At 41.1% G+C, this 17,413-nt stretch overlaps 1 protein-coding gene across 5 annotated transcripts in view; it reads left to right on the top strand.

The window, feature by feature from the left end:
• Nucleotides 1–17,413, top strand: part of PDE1C (phosphodiesterase 1C, calmodulin-dependent 70kDa) — a 465,170-nt gene that overhangs the window by 144,100 nt on the left and 303,657 nt on the right. For all 5 annotated transcript variants that reach the window (XM_012720871.1, XM_012720873.1, XM_012720874.1 and 2 more), the window contains exon 3: nt 2,940–2,990. In XM_012720871.1, coding sequence (XP_012576325.1) covers nt 2,940–2,990 — 51 coding nt within the window. The remainder of the gene's footprint in view (nt 1–2,939; nt 2,991–17,413) is intronic.

The raw sequence follows: 17,413 nt of genomic DNA, 5'->3' as shown, positions 1-17,413 counted from the left end.
AAAAAAAAAAAAACAGGGGACAAATAGTGTTCAGAGGAACACTGTTGTGTTCCAATAGCTTGTCAGTTGTGTCTGGGTAACTTGTGGACTGGGGACAGAACACCACCGCTAAGCACCAGGCATGGTTGAGTGTCATTCTTTAACCCTTTTGAGAAGTCCTGTTCTCATTTGCCTTCTGGGATATTCTGGCATAGAGAAGGTCCAACCCAGGCAGCAAGGAGTGGCCGCCAAACATGTGGGAAGGAGAGCCACATACAGGGGCATGTGAGTGTCCTTGGGCTGCACAGTCCTTCCATTGCTGAGGGATGCTGCCAATTATATTCTGAAAGTATCTGATTTTTAAATACAAACAATTCACTTTAAAAATTAAGGTGTTGTGGGGGTAAACAAAACATCCTAGGCTTTTTTGTCACCCTCTGAGAGCTAGTTTGAGGTCTTGGTCTGCTAAGTCATCTGAGGCAGTTGTTACCAATTCACCGCTTCATTTGTTTTTACATGGACTGTGGTGGAGGATTATGGGAGCTTTGGCAGTAGTTGTGGTGTGGCAACCTATAATAAGAGGTGAACTTTTTCCTCTAAATGATATACAGTGTTGCCCTCCGATGATACCTCAATACAAAATGATACAACTAAAAAGTGTTAAATGCCTGACATTGTTCTGTGTGGCAGACACTGTTCAAAATACTGGAAATAAAGGCTCAAAGTTATAATCCTTGCTTTGGACAGAGTCCTTATGGTTTGATAGCTGCTGCTTTTGAAAACTGGTCCCTAGACCAACATTCTCTGCATTGCCTGGGAACTTGGAAGAAATACATATACTTTATCCCCAACCCAAGTCCACTCAATCAGAATCTACATTTTAATGAGATATGCAGTCTCTTTTCACAAACCTTCTTAGTAGTTCTGGTGCCTGCTGAGGTTTGAAAACCTCTGGACTAGGAGGGGAGTCAGTCTTCTGGGCAGTGAGCTATGGGCTGGGGGTGAGGGGGTGGGCAGGCAGTGGCAGTCAGGGAAACTTTTCAGAAAATGAATTATCCCACCTGAATCTTATGGGATGAATAGGAATCAACTGAAAGAAGCCGTGGGAAGGGGTGTTTTGGGATAAGAACAGCCATGATAAAGAGGAGAGGATGTGAGGGGCATGTTCGGAAATTGTTAATTTAATGCATGTGACTGGGACTGAAGGTGTTCTTCTGGGAAATACAGTGGGAGGTAAGCTGAGTGGAACAGGTGGGGCCAGGTATTTGAGACCAGGCCAAGTTACTAAATTGTGCCTTATAGGTGTTGGGACATCACTGGGGACCTTTTAACTGGGGCGTATGGCCCTGGGTTTGCATCTAGAAAAATAATACAGGGGGTGGCGTTCAAATTCCTTCTGGGTAGAGACAGCTCTCCTGCTACTCTACTGGCCTAGATATCCTGGCAGGTCTGGGATCTGGGTCAGCAATTCCCATCTTTGGGGAGGGTGGCAGGGAAAAGGGGAAACGCCTGCGAGTAAGGCAGCAGTTTCTGTGGGTCACAGCGACTCTGGTGAACTTCTCCTTTTCTTCCCACTGAAAAAATGTACACGCTCCATGTTGAACTGTAAGGTGCTTGCTGGGTTCTCAGCAATTGCTGTGTTCTTTCTAATGCTATGTTAAAAGCAGTCTATCAGCTGCCATGGCAAATATTTTGAAATCGAAAACCAAAAAGCCTGTTTCTTTTCTTTAGAGATAGATGATGTTTAATGTGGAAACCATTCGAACTCAAGGCCAGGAGAGCTCAGATCTAGACCTAACAAGAGCTAGTGCCTGCCTCCCTCCTACCTAAAGGGGTGCGCTGTCTCCTCCCCCTGTTGGTTGTTTGTATAATGTCTTGTTTGTAATGCAAAGAGGAGCTGGTGGGGCAAAGCAATGAACTGAAATACAGGAGTAGACCGAGGTTGAATCCACTGATTAAAAAAGTTGCCCACATAGAGTAAATTTTGAAATGTTTACTTTTGTGAGAGGGTGAAAGGAAGCTTCAACTCCCTCCATTCTTGCAAAACGAAGTAATTGCTTTTGTCCTGCCACCTTGACTTGTCGTGCATTAATGATTACTTTAACAGTCTCTTTCATTCTGCCTGTTTTAAATATTTGTTCTACACAAAAATAAACAGGCTTTCCACTTGATTGCTTTGGCTGTTGTCTAATCAATCACAAATAGCTATGCTTGTTGACTGTGGATGAGCAAAACAATGAAGGTAGACTATAGGTATTACAAATGTGAGGGAAACTTGTGTCTACTTAAAATAACCAATCTCTTTTTATCCACAAAGATGGTATTCATAAATACAGGAATTATTGATTATGATGTTATCAACATGATAAATTATGTAGGGGTCTTTCAGAGAAGGGTAAAGTCCCTGCTGAGAAACTTTGGAGTAGCGTTTTCTAAGACAACTTTCCAAAAACTTTCTTGAATTCCCTTCTGAACTCCTCTTATTTGCTACTGTCCCAATTGGAATAGTCTTGTAAACAAAAACCAACCTTCTTATCTTCTAAAATCCCTGTCTTGGTTTTGCCCCTATGGGTCTGAGCAAATTGGATTTGTGGCAGATGGTTGGGGTGCATTTCCAAGTTGAAGGACAGCCCAGCAAGAGGAAGCTTGAGCAGAGGGACATATCTGGCTAGTACCCTCTTACTCAGTAGATGCAAACCAGTAACCTTCTCTAGGCATAGTAAATAAGTAGATGCATAGGTTCTTGTTAGCTTGATTCACATATTCCAAGCAAAATGATTAAGACATTTGACCTCATTTACACAAGGAGAGCACCACTGGAAATCTAGAAAGAAAGGGAGGAACAGTGCTTTTCATCAAAAACTTTCAAACACTGCTTAATGTCAGATCATCCAGTAGTTAATATGTTGGGTATGTTCTGTGCTTTATAATTACAACTCCACTTTTTAATTTTTTTTCAGTTGCAAATGAAGCTGGAGACAAGACAGCCAGACCGCTTGCCCGCTTCTCCCGTGAGTAAATTTTGTTTCACTTCTTTTCTACACTCTTTCAGAACAGGTTCTCCAGAGGGCTTTTAGCCTATACAATACACCCTGTAATTCTGCCAGTCATCAGTGATACACTGTCAATAAAGGAGTAATGCAGGAAGGATCTCCAACAGGACACCCTTCCATTTGAATCTCCTCAAGTGGCCTAGTCTTTGCTATTGCTTTGTCGATCCTTAGAACTGTGGTTTATCAAACTGTGCTCTAGGACTTTGCTGTTCATAGCGTGGCCTTCAGAGTAGCAGAGGGAACATTACCTGGGGGCTTTTTAGAAATTCAGAGTCTCAGATTCACCCCAATCTCCTGAATCAGATCTTCATTTTGAGAAATTTGGGAGCTTGAGAAGTGCCCTATTGGGGAATCCCCTAAACACCTTACAGAGGGTGGGCTTTTTGTGACGGTAGCGTGAGAAAGAGAAGTGAAGTGCTTGTAATTGTCAAGGTACAAAGACATGTGACAGCCCATCACTCAGAGTTTGTTGACATTTGAACCTCAGATAGATTAAACAATTTTCCACTCGTCTTGTCCTTGGAGCTCCCCATCAATTTCACTTGACTCCTTCATCTCCAGGTCTTGATTCCAACAGGAGAGCCGGAGTCAAAAGCCTCACATTGATTTTTTGTGTGTGTGTGCCAGTGTAGTCAATCAACTAGTAGAGCAAGTTAAATGGACTCTCTGGAATGAAAACAGGATTCCAAGACAGGAAGCGGAGCTGGCAGAGTTTAGGTGGAGATGTTCTCAGAACTGATTGGGCCTTGCTGAGTAGAGTTGTCAGTTGAAGGAGATGGGTTTTTCTTTCCAGTAGCATCACTGCTACTGGACAGTAACTTCACTTACACTTTCTGGACCTTAGTTTTGTCACTTGAAAAATAGGAAATTCATACTCATCCCTTCCTCTTCACAAAAATTGTCTTTCGAAGTCATGGCACAAGCGGCACTCACCCCATCACTGCATTGCTCATACTGGGGTAGCCAAAGCTTGAGTGTGAATAACGACACCATGCTAAGGAGAATTTCTCTATTTTCAGGACATTTTCTAAATTCTGCCTCTTAGTTTTTTCTGGTTTTTGGAGGCTTCAAAACTTTGGGATTGATTCCTAGCAATGATTTTTATAGAACTGCAATAATATATGATAATGAAATAGAACATTAAGTGCTAACATTTTAAAATTGGCAATAAAATGCTCACTTCTCACAGGTCTTATCTTTCACTGCCCTCCTACCTGGAGCCATTACTTCCAGAATACGTGTTTCACCCCACAGCTCAGTGAGGGTGATGGATGTGCTTTTGACCCCTTTACGTCTTCATCTGCTTTGCTTTACATCTGCGTGTACACCCTTGGGACTTCCTAGCCTTCTGACTTGTCACAGGATGTGGGAAGGGCTGGGAGCCAGTGAAAGCTGGAGCAGTTGTTCCTTCAGTGAGAGAGAAGGCAACTCACTTGTAAATGGCTCCCACAATTTCTAAATGGTTGTGTCAGAGTTAGAAGGATGATGGTGATGAAAGTTTACTAGAAGGAGGTGAGAGAGGACAGGAAGGGAACAATATCTATATAGAAAAAAAGTAATTAGTGCTAAGTAATTAATTAGTAAGTTGAGGTGATTCTTGGGGGAAAAAAAGACAGGAAAAAATCTATCTTTGTACAGTGTACTGGAAAAAAGTCAAGTGATGTATTAGCTACTAAATCTTTTTGCTGCAAATATGAGAGGGAAAACATTAGGTGACTTTTTAGGAAGGAAAAATCAATCCTTAATGTAGCATTCCTTAGTTGACACTGTACATTTCCACATTGAAAATGACCTTGAATCTGTGATGTGACTGAGTTTGGGAAGACAGGGGGATTTGGATGACAGACTTTGGAAGATGAAGAATGGCAACATTCTCTGGTTCTTACATCAAACAAGACAGTATTTGTTGCCTGTACAGCACTAGATCCAGAGCGAGTGGAACAAGAGCAGAGGCTGGAGACACTTTGAAAACTGGGTGCTCCCTGTGGGTCAACAGATAGGGTAGGAAGGAAGGGGCTGGCCCAGCAGCTCCCCAGATAACCCAGAGTCTAATTTCTTCTAAGTGTCTCATGTTCTGATGCCTTATGTCTTTGAAATATGTTACTTATTTCCCCATAGACCTTGCCTATGTTTGAATTAATATACATTTCCTGGCTTCCCCACATTGCAATAGAGACAAACTGTGACTATTATATCAAGAGACCCCGAAGGAGAGCCAGAGAGTAGTGGAGTGAAAGAGTGATGAAAACACCCAGCGTTTGCAAACACAGCTTCTGGTCCGTTCTGGCCATTGACTGGCCATTGACTTAACAGCCTCGCAGGCCTCAGTCTGGTCCCTGTGGAAGAGGGTTACTCTATAACACTACACCCTTTTTTCCCACAGTGGTTAGTACCACTGCCCGGAGCCATGTGCCTTCCTGAAAGGAAGTGACGCCAAGCTCAGGGCCTGTGTCCTTTAGACCAGAGTCACTTGCTGTGCCATCCACGGCAGTGCTGCGATGGTGGATACTGTACAAGGAGCTGGGAACACTTTTCCTCAAACATTCCCTTCTGCCAGCTCACTGATATCAGGATTCCCAAAGCAAAAGGAAAAACTGGAAGACTGAAATGAAACCCCGGGATTCATTCTTACTATGGCGAAAAATCGTAGGCCTTTCAGATTTTTCCCTCACATACCTGAGAGTGTAACACAGAGGGGAAGAAGGGGTTGTTTCATTCATTTGCTCATTTAATTATTTAACCAATATTTGTTGAGTACTCCCAATGGGCTTGCTAAGGATACAAATTCTGACTAAAACAAGACTTCTGCCATGAAGGAATGTAAGACTTGGTATGAGGAGGCAGAAAAGTTAATCAACAGTGTGAAAAGTGCTCCAAGAGAGGGTGTCAGCCTGGGAGTGGGGGGAGGAGGTGAGGCAAAGGGAGCACAGGGCTGGGCCTCTGAGTGAGAGCAGCAGGCTTCTCAGGGAAGGGGGTGCTCGTATCTGGTCCTGAAGGGTGGGGGGATCACCCAGCAAGGAAGGTGTGGGGAGCAGAGCCTGGGCAGAGAACACAGACATGAGAGAGGCTGACATTGGGGAACCTTGCTGGAGAGGCTGCCAGATCAAGCTAAGGGCCTTTGTGCTAGCTTGAGGATTAGACCCTGATTCTGGGGACACCTTGGGAGGGTGTTCACGCTTGACTGGCATCTTGCCCTCCTTTCAGAGCTGGAGGTGGCCTTGGGGGCAGGATGGTGCTGCAAAGTACTGGACCTCCCCAGAACAGCTCCAGTCATAGCCAGTGAGGAACTTCTTGAGTGAGGGAGCTCCCCCAGGCTGGGTTCTTGTCACCCACACTTCTGGGATGGAGTCAGCTGGCTGAGGGCCTGAGGCTTTGTGATCTGTACATCTGGGATGCCAGGAGCCTGCTCTCTGATGCAGGCTATCCCACTGCCAGCACACATATTCTAGAACCCCCCAGAATAGGTCCTCAGGTATCTCTGATGCACAAAGGTGAGAGAGTCCTCAGATGCCACTAGGGTTTGGATTTTGTGTCCAAGAATTCTGAATTCTGTGTGTGTGACCTTAGGTAGCTAATTTATCCCTTCTTAGTCACACATTCTGAATTGGATTCTGGGACAATACTAGACCTAATTCTGGAAGCATTGTGGATGGTCACTTGGGGTTGGGGGTGGTGGGGGTAGAAGGGCTAAAATACTTATAAACATGTGACATGGGCACTTAGCAATCAGAACAGGGTGAGGTGAAGGGCAGGGTTCCTGGAGACCCCCACTAGGCCAGTGCTGGATGAAGCTGGGGTAGCTGAGTTGGGCCTGGGATAAGCAGTGAGCACACAGTGTCTGTATACAGTACAAGCTGAATAAGGGGTCCTCATTGTATATATTATTTCCCTGATTCAGCTCCCCACCTCCCTTTCTTCCTTTCACATATATCTATTGGATACTTTTGGTATTAGACCTCGGAGACACACAAATGAGTCAGTTTGTCTTCAGAGAGCTCACCTTCTCATTAGGGAGATGGAGTATGTGCAGGAGAGGCTAGAGCTGTGGGAACCAGATGGGGGAGACCGCATTCCATCTGGGGTGGGAATGGTTCATAGGAGTCCTCCCGGGGGGGTGTAAATATTAGCTGGGGCTTAGGTGTATTTGGGCGTTGACAGGTCAAGGTAACTACTTCTAATACTACAAAAAGAAAAAATAAAAAGAAAGAGGTACCTCTTCTCAGGCAATAAAGGTCACATGTAGTGTTCAGTCTTGGCCACAGTGTGGCAGGAAAAGCCCAGGTTCTGGCGAGCATCTCTGCTCCTGGAGACTTCAGAGGCTGCGTTCTGGACAATGGGCAGATTTTGTGAAGGACTCCAGGGCACTGAAGACTGTGCCTCCAAGGCAGTGTCGACCCTGGAGCTTGAGTACAAAGCTGGGCAGCTCCATTCTGCAGCTTTGTTTGTGTCCCTAGCTGAGGGCACAATAGTTTCTCTCCTGAGATGGACAATAATGGGAAAGAAAATTTTGATTCTGTGTCAAAAGCAGTAAGAAAATGGTGTCCAATTAGCAATGCCTGCAAATTTGGCCTTTCTTGCTTTGGGAGGTAAAAATCCAGCCATTGATGAAAACAGCTTATTCTGTGAAAGCTGGAATGATGAGGATGAACCGAGATAATGCAAAGGGAGGGGACCTCATATTTTTATACTGGGTTATGACCTGAACCATCTAGCCTCTCCTCAGGACAGAGATGAGTGGGGCATGCAAGGTTCTATAGTGAGTGGTAGTGCTGGGTTTGGGATAGTGGGTGATAGTGGGTGATGTTCTTCGTGGAACCTCCAGGTAAGTTCCAGATCATGTCTGAGAGTGCTAGTGCTCAGCCACAGAACTTTCTAAGTTGATTGTCACAGGTTGCACACAATGGGAACTTGAGTTGGGAGTGTGTTGACTATGAAGCCAGGAAGATGAGACAAGAAGATAAAGTGAGTAAAGGAATAGCTGAGAAATGCCACAGGCACTGTGTTGTGAGGTGGCTGAACCGTCAGTGTTGTTGGGTGTGTACTAAGGGTGAGGCAGAGCCACACACAGGGCCTGGGAAGGACAGGAACGGGATTTGGAGATTTTCCATTCTGTCTTAAAGATACTAATTATTTCCAAAATGTTCAGATTCCGGGTTGAACTCTGTGGTCCATTTCAACAACATTCAAGGATTGGGCATCTTTATTTCCCTCTTGTTCCAGCAGAAAGTTATCTTTATTTATTTATTTTTATTATTTTTTATTTTTTTATTTTGTTATTTTTAAATTTTTTATTATTTAAAAATTTTTTTTTTAAGATTTATTTATTTGTGCATACATAACTGGGGTACAGGCCAGAGGCTCAGGGGTGGTGAGAGGCTTCACCAGAGACAGAGTGGGGAACAGAACAGGCAGATCGACGACGTACACTGCTGAGGGGAGCAGCGGGCAGGTCAGGAGAGGTCTGCCACGCCATGTGGTCACCTCCAGGGCAGGCGGGAATCGAACTCATGCGGAAGCGGCTTTAGATTCTCAGTGCTGTGCTTTAACCCGCTGTGCCACCAGGAAGGGCCCAGAAAGTTATCTTTAACAATGGCAGCTGTGGAACTTCTCTGTGTGAGGGGCTTCGAGGTGGCAGTCTGCCTGAGTGGGCCTCATAGTGGGGTCCTGGGAAGCTTGGACCCATTAGCAGATGTGCTGACTCAGAAACTCTCAGGATTTGTCCCAGTCATCTGTTCTAAAACAGTCTATGGTTATTCTGATGCACATCGAAGTTAGGGAACTGCTGCGGTAGTTGAGAGGACTGTGTGGCGGTGGTGGAAGGGACGTGGAAGCGGAGACCAAGGTGCTGGTGGTACAGTGTTTTGATTAGCTGTGTATTGTAGGATAATGGCACAGCTAAAGTTTTCTACAGATGCTTCTAGTTACATGCACTCCAAACAGAGCAAATGTTAATTGTCCTTTCAGAGTAGTATATTACTACGTTTAACTTATTTTGTAGGAGAGGTTTGGGGAGGCTGATGGAAATTAAGTGAAGGTGGTCTGAAGGTCCCTCTTCTGGGACCTTTGGATTGGCACCTCTTTGCATCACTCTCAAATCCAATCCTCTCTTTTTAAGGGAACCCCTCAATTAGTCTTGTCCCTTTCCCCTCCAGAATAAGGTCATTAAAGAGCTGCTTGGCTGGAGTCCTAGCTTTTTCTTTGCACTTCCAAGCCACTTTCCATACCTCATCTGTTCCTCACCTCATACCATACCTCACCTTCTGTACCTCATCCCCTCACCCTTAATCATTAATCTGAGCCATATTTGTACTTCAAAACTACAGTTACTGCCTAACTTATGTTAGCTTAAGATTTATCTGCCTGACCACTAGAGGGTTCCATTCTTTAACCACTACCCCTTTCTTCTTCCTTTTCATCAAATATAATTGTTATCAACCAAGAACATGTGCTTGGCTCAACAAACAGATATTTCAGCCCATTATTTTGGACTTGAAAAAATTCAATTTACATTAGAACTTAAAAATGAACCAGTCCGGGTCCTCCCTGATGGCGCAGTGGGTTAAAGCACAGCACTAAGAAGCTAAAGCTACTTCAGCATGAGTTCGATACCTGCCCAGGAGGTGATCCACATGGTGTGGCATATCTCTTCTGACCCACCTGCTGCTCCCTTCAGCAGTGAACTTCATCAGTCTCCCCATTCTGTCTCTGGTGAATCCCTTCACCGCCCCTGCACCTCTATCTTGTACCCCAGTTCTGTATGCATAAATAAGTAAATCTTAAAAAAAAAATTACCCAGTCCAGAGCTCATCACCTCATGTCAAACTCCAGTTACTTCCATGGCTTCTGGGTTTAGGTTGCTGCAGGAGCTCATCTGGCAGGGAAAACTCACCTTGGCCCGGAGAGTGTTGATGGTCATGGTCATGGTCATGATGATAGACAGGAGTGTGTATTTGTGTTTGTAAGAAATAAGACTCTGCTTTTCTACTTTTGAATGTATTATAATTTGACTGAGTTTGTGAATATGGTCATCAATGTGTTGGCCATTGGTCTACCAGTGGACTGTCTGATACTGACAGCGTCTTTTAGGAGTGTGTTCAGATCTGTAGGCCAGAAGTCATCTAGTCATCTGGATCTCTTGTTTTTTTTTGAGATCTGGATAACAGGCTCAAATTGCTCTTATGAGCCTTTGGAAGTCAGAGCGTTCCTCAGAGTTTGTGAATACTTGGGGTGACCTAATGTTCTTCTGGCCTTGGTCTCCTACATTTCTTGATTGTTTCCCTCTCTGTGCATCTTACTAGTGTCACCTTTGCTTGGACAGAATCAGATGTGGGACAAAGCCCTTTGTTCTCTTCTTTCAGATTAGAAATGGGCTGTTGGCCATAGTAGATCAGGGAGGGGCCATCATGAATGATCACCACATGCAATTAGATACAGTTGATTTAAATTCCTAGGTCCTGTTCTCAGCAGTCTTTTCAGCCATCTTACCATCAATACCTTTTTTTATTTAAGCAATATACTAGTTTATTTTTACATCATTTTGTGCCTTTTTCCATCTCAGTTGTAATCCCCGTGGGCTTCCCATTGCCAAATCACCCGTGTGCCATCACCATTGTCCAGTGCACTTCCCTCCCCCTACCACTTTTGATCCCATCCCCCACTCCACCTCCGTAAAATGTCTCTGGTATATAGTTGTTCATTATTATTATTATTTTTTCGCTGGTCCTTTATACTCCTGTTATGAGTGAAACCATTCAGTATTTTTCCTTTTCTTTCTGGCTTATTTCATTAAGCACGATCTTTTCCAGCTCCATCTAAGTTGCTGCAAAAGGCATGTGTTTTTATTTTTGATTGCTGAGTAATATTCCATTGTGTATATCTATCACACCTTTTTAATCTAGTCATCTACATTTGGGCATTTGGGTTGTTTCCATGTCTTTCCAATTGTAAATGAAGCAGCAATAAACATGGGGGTGCAGATGTCTTTCTGAACCAGTGTTTCTATGTCTTTTGTGTTGATACCTAGGAGTGGGATTGCTGGGTCATAGGGAAGCTCCATATTTAGCAGTTTGAGAAACCTCCAAACTGTTTTCCAGAGTGGTTGTACTAGTTTGCATTCCCACCAGCAGTGCAGAAGAGTTCCTTTTTCTCCACATCCTTGCCAACATTTGTTGTAGCTAGTTGTTTTAAGATGTGCCATTCTCACTGGGGTGAGGTGGTATCTCCTTGTATCCCACCACCAATACCTTTTTAAGACCACTTTGCTGATGAGGATCTTGGCCTACCACTCCTTCATCCTATCTCCTCAACCTCTTCATTTTTGCCCTTTATTTCCATCTCCCTCTTTGGGATAAAAACAAGACAAAACCAAAAACACTTTTCCCAGTTTCTTGTGAAGAGCCACTTGAGCTTCTCATTCGCTTCTTTGATATCTGCTGACAACTTTGCCCTAATAATTTTACCTCTACTCCTTAACATTTTTTTTCATGCAGATCAATTTCTTTTACCCTCATGGGGATTATAACCCAACATATTGAGATTTTAACAAATATTTATTCCTTGCCAGATGTGTAGAAACTTACATAATTGAAAAAGTCTGATTAGAAATATTTTTTGATGCGGTGTGGACTCAGGGAGGGTAAGGAAGACTTAACTTTGCTCTCTATGCCCAACTTCTCCTTCTTTATTCTTTAAAGATTTATTTTTATTGATGAATACAAGAACTACATTGTAAGCCATAGTTGTGAGTGGTGAAAGGATTCACCAGAGACAGAGTGGGGAGTAGAATAGATCTACTGAAATACACTACCCATGCGAGCAGTAGGTGAGACAGGAGAGGTCTGCCTCACCATCCTTCCTAATTTTTAATGTACATTCTTTTAAATAAAATTAGGATAATATTTCAGCTTCCAGTAAGAGGTGGACTAGAGATAATCTGAAAACTCTCCCATTCATATAAGCAAATGGAAATGCTAAGTTAAATTAAAATAAAACAACCATAAGTGCAAGGTGTAGAAATACTTTAAAAATAAGAAATTGGCCCTCCCTGGTGGCGCAGCGGGTTAAACCACAGCACTGAGAATCTACAGCCGCTTCCGCATGAGTTCGATTCCCGCCTGCCCCGGAGGTGACCACATGGTGTGGCAGACCTCTCCTGACCCACCCGCTGCTCCCCTCAGCAGTGTACTTCGTGGATCTGCTCCCCACTCTGTCTCTGGTGAAGCCTCTCACCGCCCCTGAGCCTCTGGCCTGTACCCCAGTTCTGTATGCACAAATAAATAAATCTTTAAAAAAAAAAGATTTAAAAAAAAAAAATAGGAAATTAATGACATTCACTATGACCTAGTAATGGTAAATCCAATGAAAAAACCTGGCAGAATCAAATACAAAGATCTTGTAAAATACAACCCAAGTCATAAGGTATTCCTACAGAGAAGAGAACACTATAAGTTCAGAGCAAAAAAATAAAAGTTCAAAGTACAAAAATATATCTATAGGGACAGTGATCCACCTTGATGAGCTCGAGCCAATGAACACAACAGCTAGAGAATAGAATCCTAATACCTTGAGACTATTATTTACTCAAGAAAAAGAGGGAAATCCTAATATATGCTACAACTTGAAGACCTTATGCTAAAGGAAATTAACCCATCCTAAATAGACAAATACTGTATGATTCTACTTATATGAAGCATTCATGGAGTCAGAAAGTAGAATCCTGTTTGCCCTGGGCCAAGAAGAGAGTATTGTCTAATGAACACACAGCATCAGTTTTGCAAGATGGAGAGAATTCTGTACATGGGGCAGTGGTGACTTTGTGCAACAACAGTGTGAATGTACTTGATGTCACTAACCGAGGCATGGTTAAAAGGTAAAGTTTATGGTATATTTATTGTACTATAATTTTAAAAAGTCTATATATGTATATTTATAGAAAATTTATTCATAATCTCCAAAATACAACCCAGTTGTATTTATCCAGTGAATGATTAAAAAAATGGTGGGCAGTCAGCCCATGGAATACTACATGGCAATTGAGAGAACAAATTACTTGTTCATGCAACACCCTCGATGAGTCTCCAGAGAACTCTATGAGAGAAAAAGCAAGTCTCCCACAGTTATGACTGAGTGATTCCATGTATATAACACCTTTGAAACAGCAAAATGATAGGTGGTAGGATAGCAAAATGGGGTGGTAGGGCAGTGGGCATTGTAAGAAACAGGCAGGGGTCTGCATCAGTGCTGACCACCTGTGATGTACAACGGTGTAGAGTACTTGGGAGCTTAGTCTCATTTCTTCCAAATATATGTAAATTTTCAGTTTTCTTAAAACAAAAACTTTAACCATAATAAAGCCTCAAACCTTCAGCTACTTCCCATGATTTACAAAATAAAGTCAAAGTCCTGGCACACCTCTCTGATCTCTCTTGTCATACCCAAATTTATCAGTTAAGCTCAGGCAGATGAAGCTGTTAGAGTTGGCTTCCCTCTGTTTCACTCCTCCTTAGCAAATGTCCTTCCCTTGCTGGAAAGTGCCCTCCTTCTGCTGGTCAGCCACTCATCTCTCAAATCTCTAGTTACAGGCCACAATTTCTATGAAAAGGACAGTTATTCCCACTATCTCCGTTGTTTGGTATTTATATGTCTCTACAATTACATTATTACCTCCTTCATACTGCCTTATAACTGCCCCCCCCCATGCTGGATGTTGCATTCCATAAAAGCAAAAATGGTGTGTTGTCAGCCAGTGTGTGATAAGTGTTCAGTAAAATGTCTGTTCAGTTCAACTGGAAGTAGACTAAGGGTTAGTTCTTAGAGCTTATAGCTAGTTACTTTGATAAAGAAGTCCCATGCATTTTCCCTTATGGGGCTCCCGCCCTTGACTGAGACTTGAGTGGGAACCCCGGGTAGACACATACAGTTTTGTAGGTTGTGAAATGCTCAGTCTTAGAGGACATGATACACAACCAAGAGATGGACTATGCCTTCTGTTGTTGTGCAGCTCTGGGGCCCCATTGAAATTCTCATGTTTAGGGGAGGTCACAAATATGTACACATATGCAGGAATAAAAAATGTAACCCTAAAGTTATATAGACATGTAAATGAATGACAAATTAATAAAAATGTATTAGCACAAATATAAAGAAAAAAATCCAGATTGAGATTAATTAAAAATAATATGGTAAACCAATTAAATGAAGAAGTGAAGAAAACCTATGTATGGTACAGTTGAAGAACATTGCAGAAAATACTGATAATGCATTCTTCCAAGTTATTTTTAATTTTTTTGGGTAACAACTGCTTTTTTATTGAGGTAACACTGGTTAACAACAGTGCATATGATTTAGGGGTGTTGGTTCACACCTCTTCAGATACATGTTACCACATCCCACCCACCACCAAAGTACCCATAATTCTCTACTGTAGATCATTGGATCATCTTTTGTCTTTGTTCATCCAAGATTTTAAAGTGGTTTCTGCAGCTTCAAAGGCAGACATTTTATAAGTTGATAAAAAAGTTAACTTGGAAAAGCCATTTTGGGCACTGGGATATAAAAACGAATAAGTCATGGTTCTTCCCAAAAGGAGTTATGCCGAGATTAACCATTGTCTTTGTCTTATTACCAGCAATGACATGTTTGGGTCAGAATTAGAAAAAGCTTTTCTATATGACTAATATATTACCCCAAAGCCTTTGTTTTCCTGGAACTCTTGATTAAAAACTCCATATCTCTAAGCAGTTATTCAAACACTTTTATTTTTGATCACAGTATACATACCGTTTAAACTTGTCTAGGATGAATGTGGCACATTCTTTCAAACACTCAGAACACTTTTATAATACTATGTTACTGAATTCAGTCCCACTGCTTTTTATAACGAGGTTAAAAAATCAGTCCTAGAACTTCCCAAAGGAATATGAGGCAGATTTACAAATGAATCATGCAGCAGATGGTAAGACTTGGATTTTTGCATGCTTTGCAGACATTAGCATATTTCAAGGTAGTTAGGCATTGAAAAGTTTTCACTTAATTATGAGGAAGGTGGTGTATGAATTAGTGGAAGTTAAAATTTTAGAAAATTTTAAAAATACACTATCTTCTAACTCTGAAGTACCAAACTTACACAAACCACTGAAAAAGTGTCAGGTAGGTTTCTTTTTTTTTCATCTTCTCCCCACCCTGTCAAGTAGATTTCACTCTTAATAGATACATTTCTCTTTTAATTAGTATACTAAATGAATGCTGTCAAAGTTCTTGAATACGGTCTCCCTTTAATCTTCTCTACATCATTACTCTGCTGAACAGACTCATTCTTTTGATGTATGACAAAGAGTAATTGAGATTTTCCTCTTAGAGTTGATGGTCTTACTCTGTAGTAATCCACTGCATCAGATGTGTTTCTAAATAGATTTTGAAAACTATGCAGGGCTGGGCCTGTCAAGTAGGTAAAGACAGATGCAGGAATTTGCTCTGAAGCATTTGAGCTCTATTTCTCCTGTTCACTTTTTAGGCTTGGTTGTGTGTTGCTTATTGTGACAACTAGCTGTTTGGACATAAATGTCAGTCTTGCTCTTGGTAATTTCTGTTAAATTTGTCTGAGTCTAGGGGGCACTGATGAAACATAAGAGTGGCCTGTATATCTCACCTTTTGGAAAACAACAAGCTCTGTATGAAGATCTTTTCATTTTAACGTGATTAAACTAGGACTATATCTGAAATAAAATTCCAAGCAAAATATAAAGAAATGGGAAACAGAACTGCCATCCAAAAGACAGAGAGAGGTAGTGTGGTGAAGTATGATTTAATGTAGAAGCCAAAAGAAAACATACACCACACTACTTTGCATCCCTCATAAGAAGCAGGAAGACACAACAACCTCCCTTTGAGACAGGAAATGAAGAACTGTAAGAGGAGAACCAGGTTGATTTTGAGTGAAGGTGCAAAGAGAAACAATGCAAAGAAAGTAAATATGTAGCATAGGATTAAAACTCACACTGAGGTATAGAAATAACACTGAAAAAAATTAATCAATGATTGGAAGTCAAACTTGAGAAACAGAGATGGAAATAAAGAGAATAGATGATGAAAGGTCAGAGAAGAACTAACACACAAATAAGAGAATCAAAGATATTTTGAGACTAAAACCAAAAAATTGGAATAAAGCAATTTTTCCTTAACAGGAAAAAGTAAGGCCTGAGTTTATATATTAGAATGACTCATTGTATTCCAAAAATAAATAAATAAATAAATCAGTAAAATAATCTATAATTACATATATGCTAGCAAATTTTTTGAAATATAAAGATAAAGGAAAATATTTGTCTACAAAGGAAAAGCAAGCAATTAGACTCAGTTCCCACTTCTCTTTGACAGAATATAAATAGAAGATAATTAAGAAATATGTTCAGAGTTTAATGTAGCTTCAATAAATCTGTCCTTGAGTTGTTTTTCATGTATATCACATTAGTCAACATGTCATTCTTGGAAAGAATTACTCAAGAATATATATATACTTCAGTCAATTGAAACATGAATCAAATAATTCTGTAGACTTCTGTGCAGTCTTAGAAAATGTGACGATTGGACACTTGAAATGTGCCTATCGCACTGAGATGGGCTATAAATGTAAAATATAAAATACACGTGATTTTGACAAAAAACCCAAACTCTCATTAGTAATTTTTATATTTATTACATGTTAATATTATAATATTTTGCATATATTGACAAATAATTATGGACAGAAAGTTAGACAACTAAAACTAATGTTGAACAATTCTTAACAATGAACTAGCAAGGTTGTAAAATGGTACTTCAATAACAATAAATAAATTAAAACCTGATAAGTCTCAATGTTAAAATAGCAGTTTAGTAATAAAAATTACAAATTATCAATGAAGATGGATAAGGTGAAGAAGAGGGGCAGGGAGGGCAATTTCCTCATCTCCTATAGGCAGGAGTTAATGGTACTGTTACATTAATGTTGACAAAAACAGAGTAAGAGAAACAAAATATAAGAATGTCATTTCCTAACCATTACATTGTATATTATTTCAAGAGGCAAAACTCAGCTAAAAAAATGATAGGTAAGGATGTTTCAGGGAATCACGAAGAAAAAGAAGGTAGATGACAAAGATGGTATGAACTTTAAAAAAAGCAGAGTTCATCGAATAAAAAGCAAAATGTCATTTTCTAATGATAATGAATACAGTCCAACATAAATGAAAATGCAGAATCTCAACACCTGCTTCTTAAGGTTTTTCCTTAACTTCATTGTCCATGAAATAGTACACACTTTATCTTGAATTGGATGACAGAGGGAAACATCAAGAGGTTCCTCAAGTTGAGATTAGATTGCATAGAACACAACCAATGATTAT

Source organism: Condylura cristata, unplaced genomic scaffold (assembly GCF_000260355.1).
Source record: "Condylura cristata isolate star-nosed mole 26May11 unplaced genomic scaffold, ConCri1.0 scaffold00005, whole genome shotgun sequence".
In the NCBI taxonomy this organism is placed as follows: Eukaryota; Metazoa; Chordata; class Mammalia; order Eulipotyphla; family Talpidae; genus Condylura; species Condylura cristata.
This window is presented reverse-complemented; position numbering and strand designations above follow the sequence as displayed.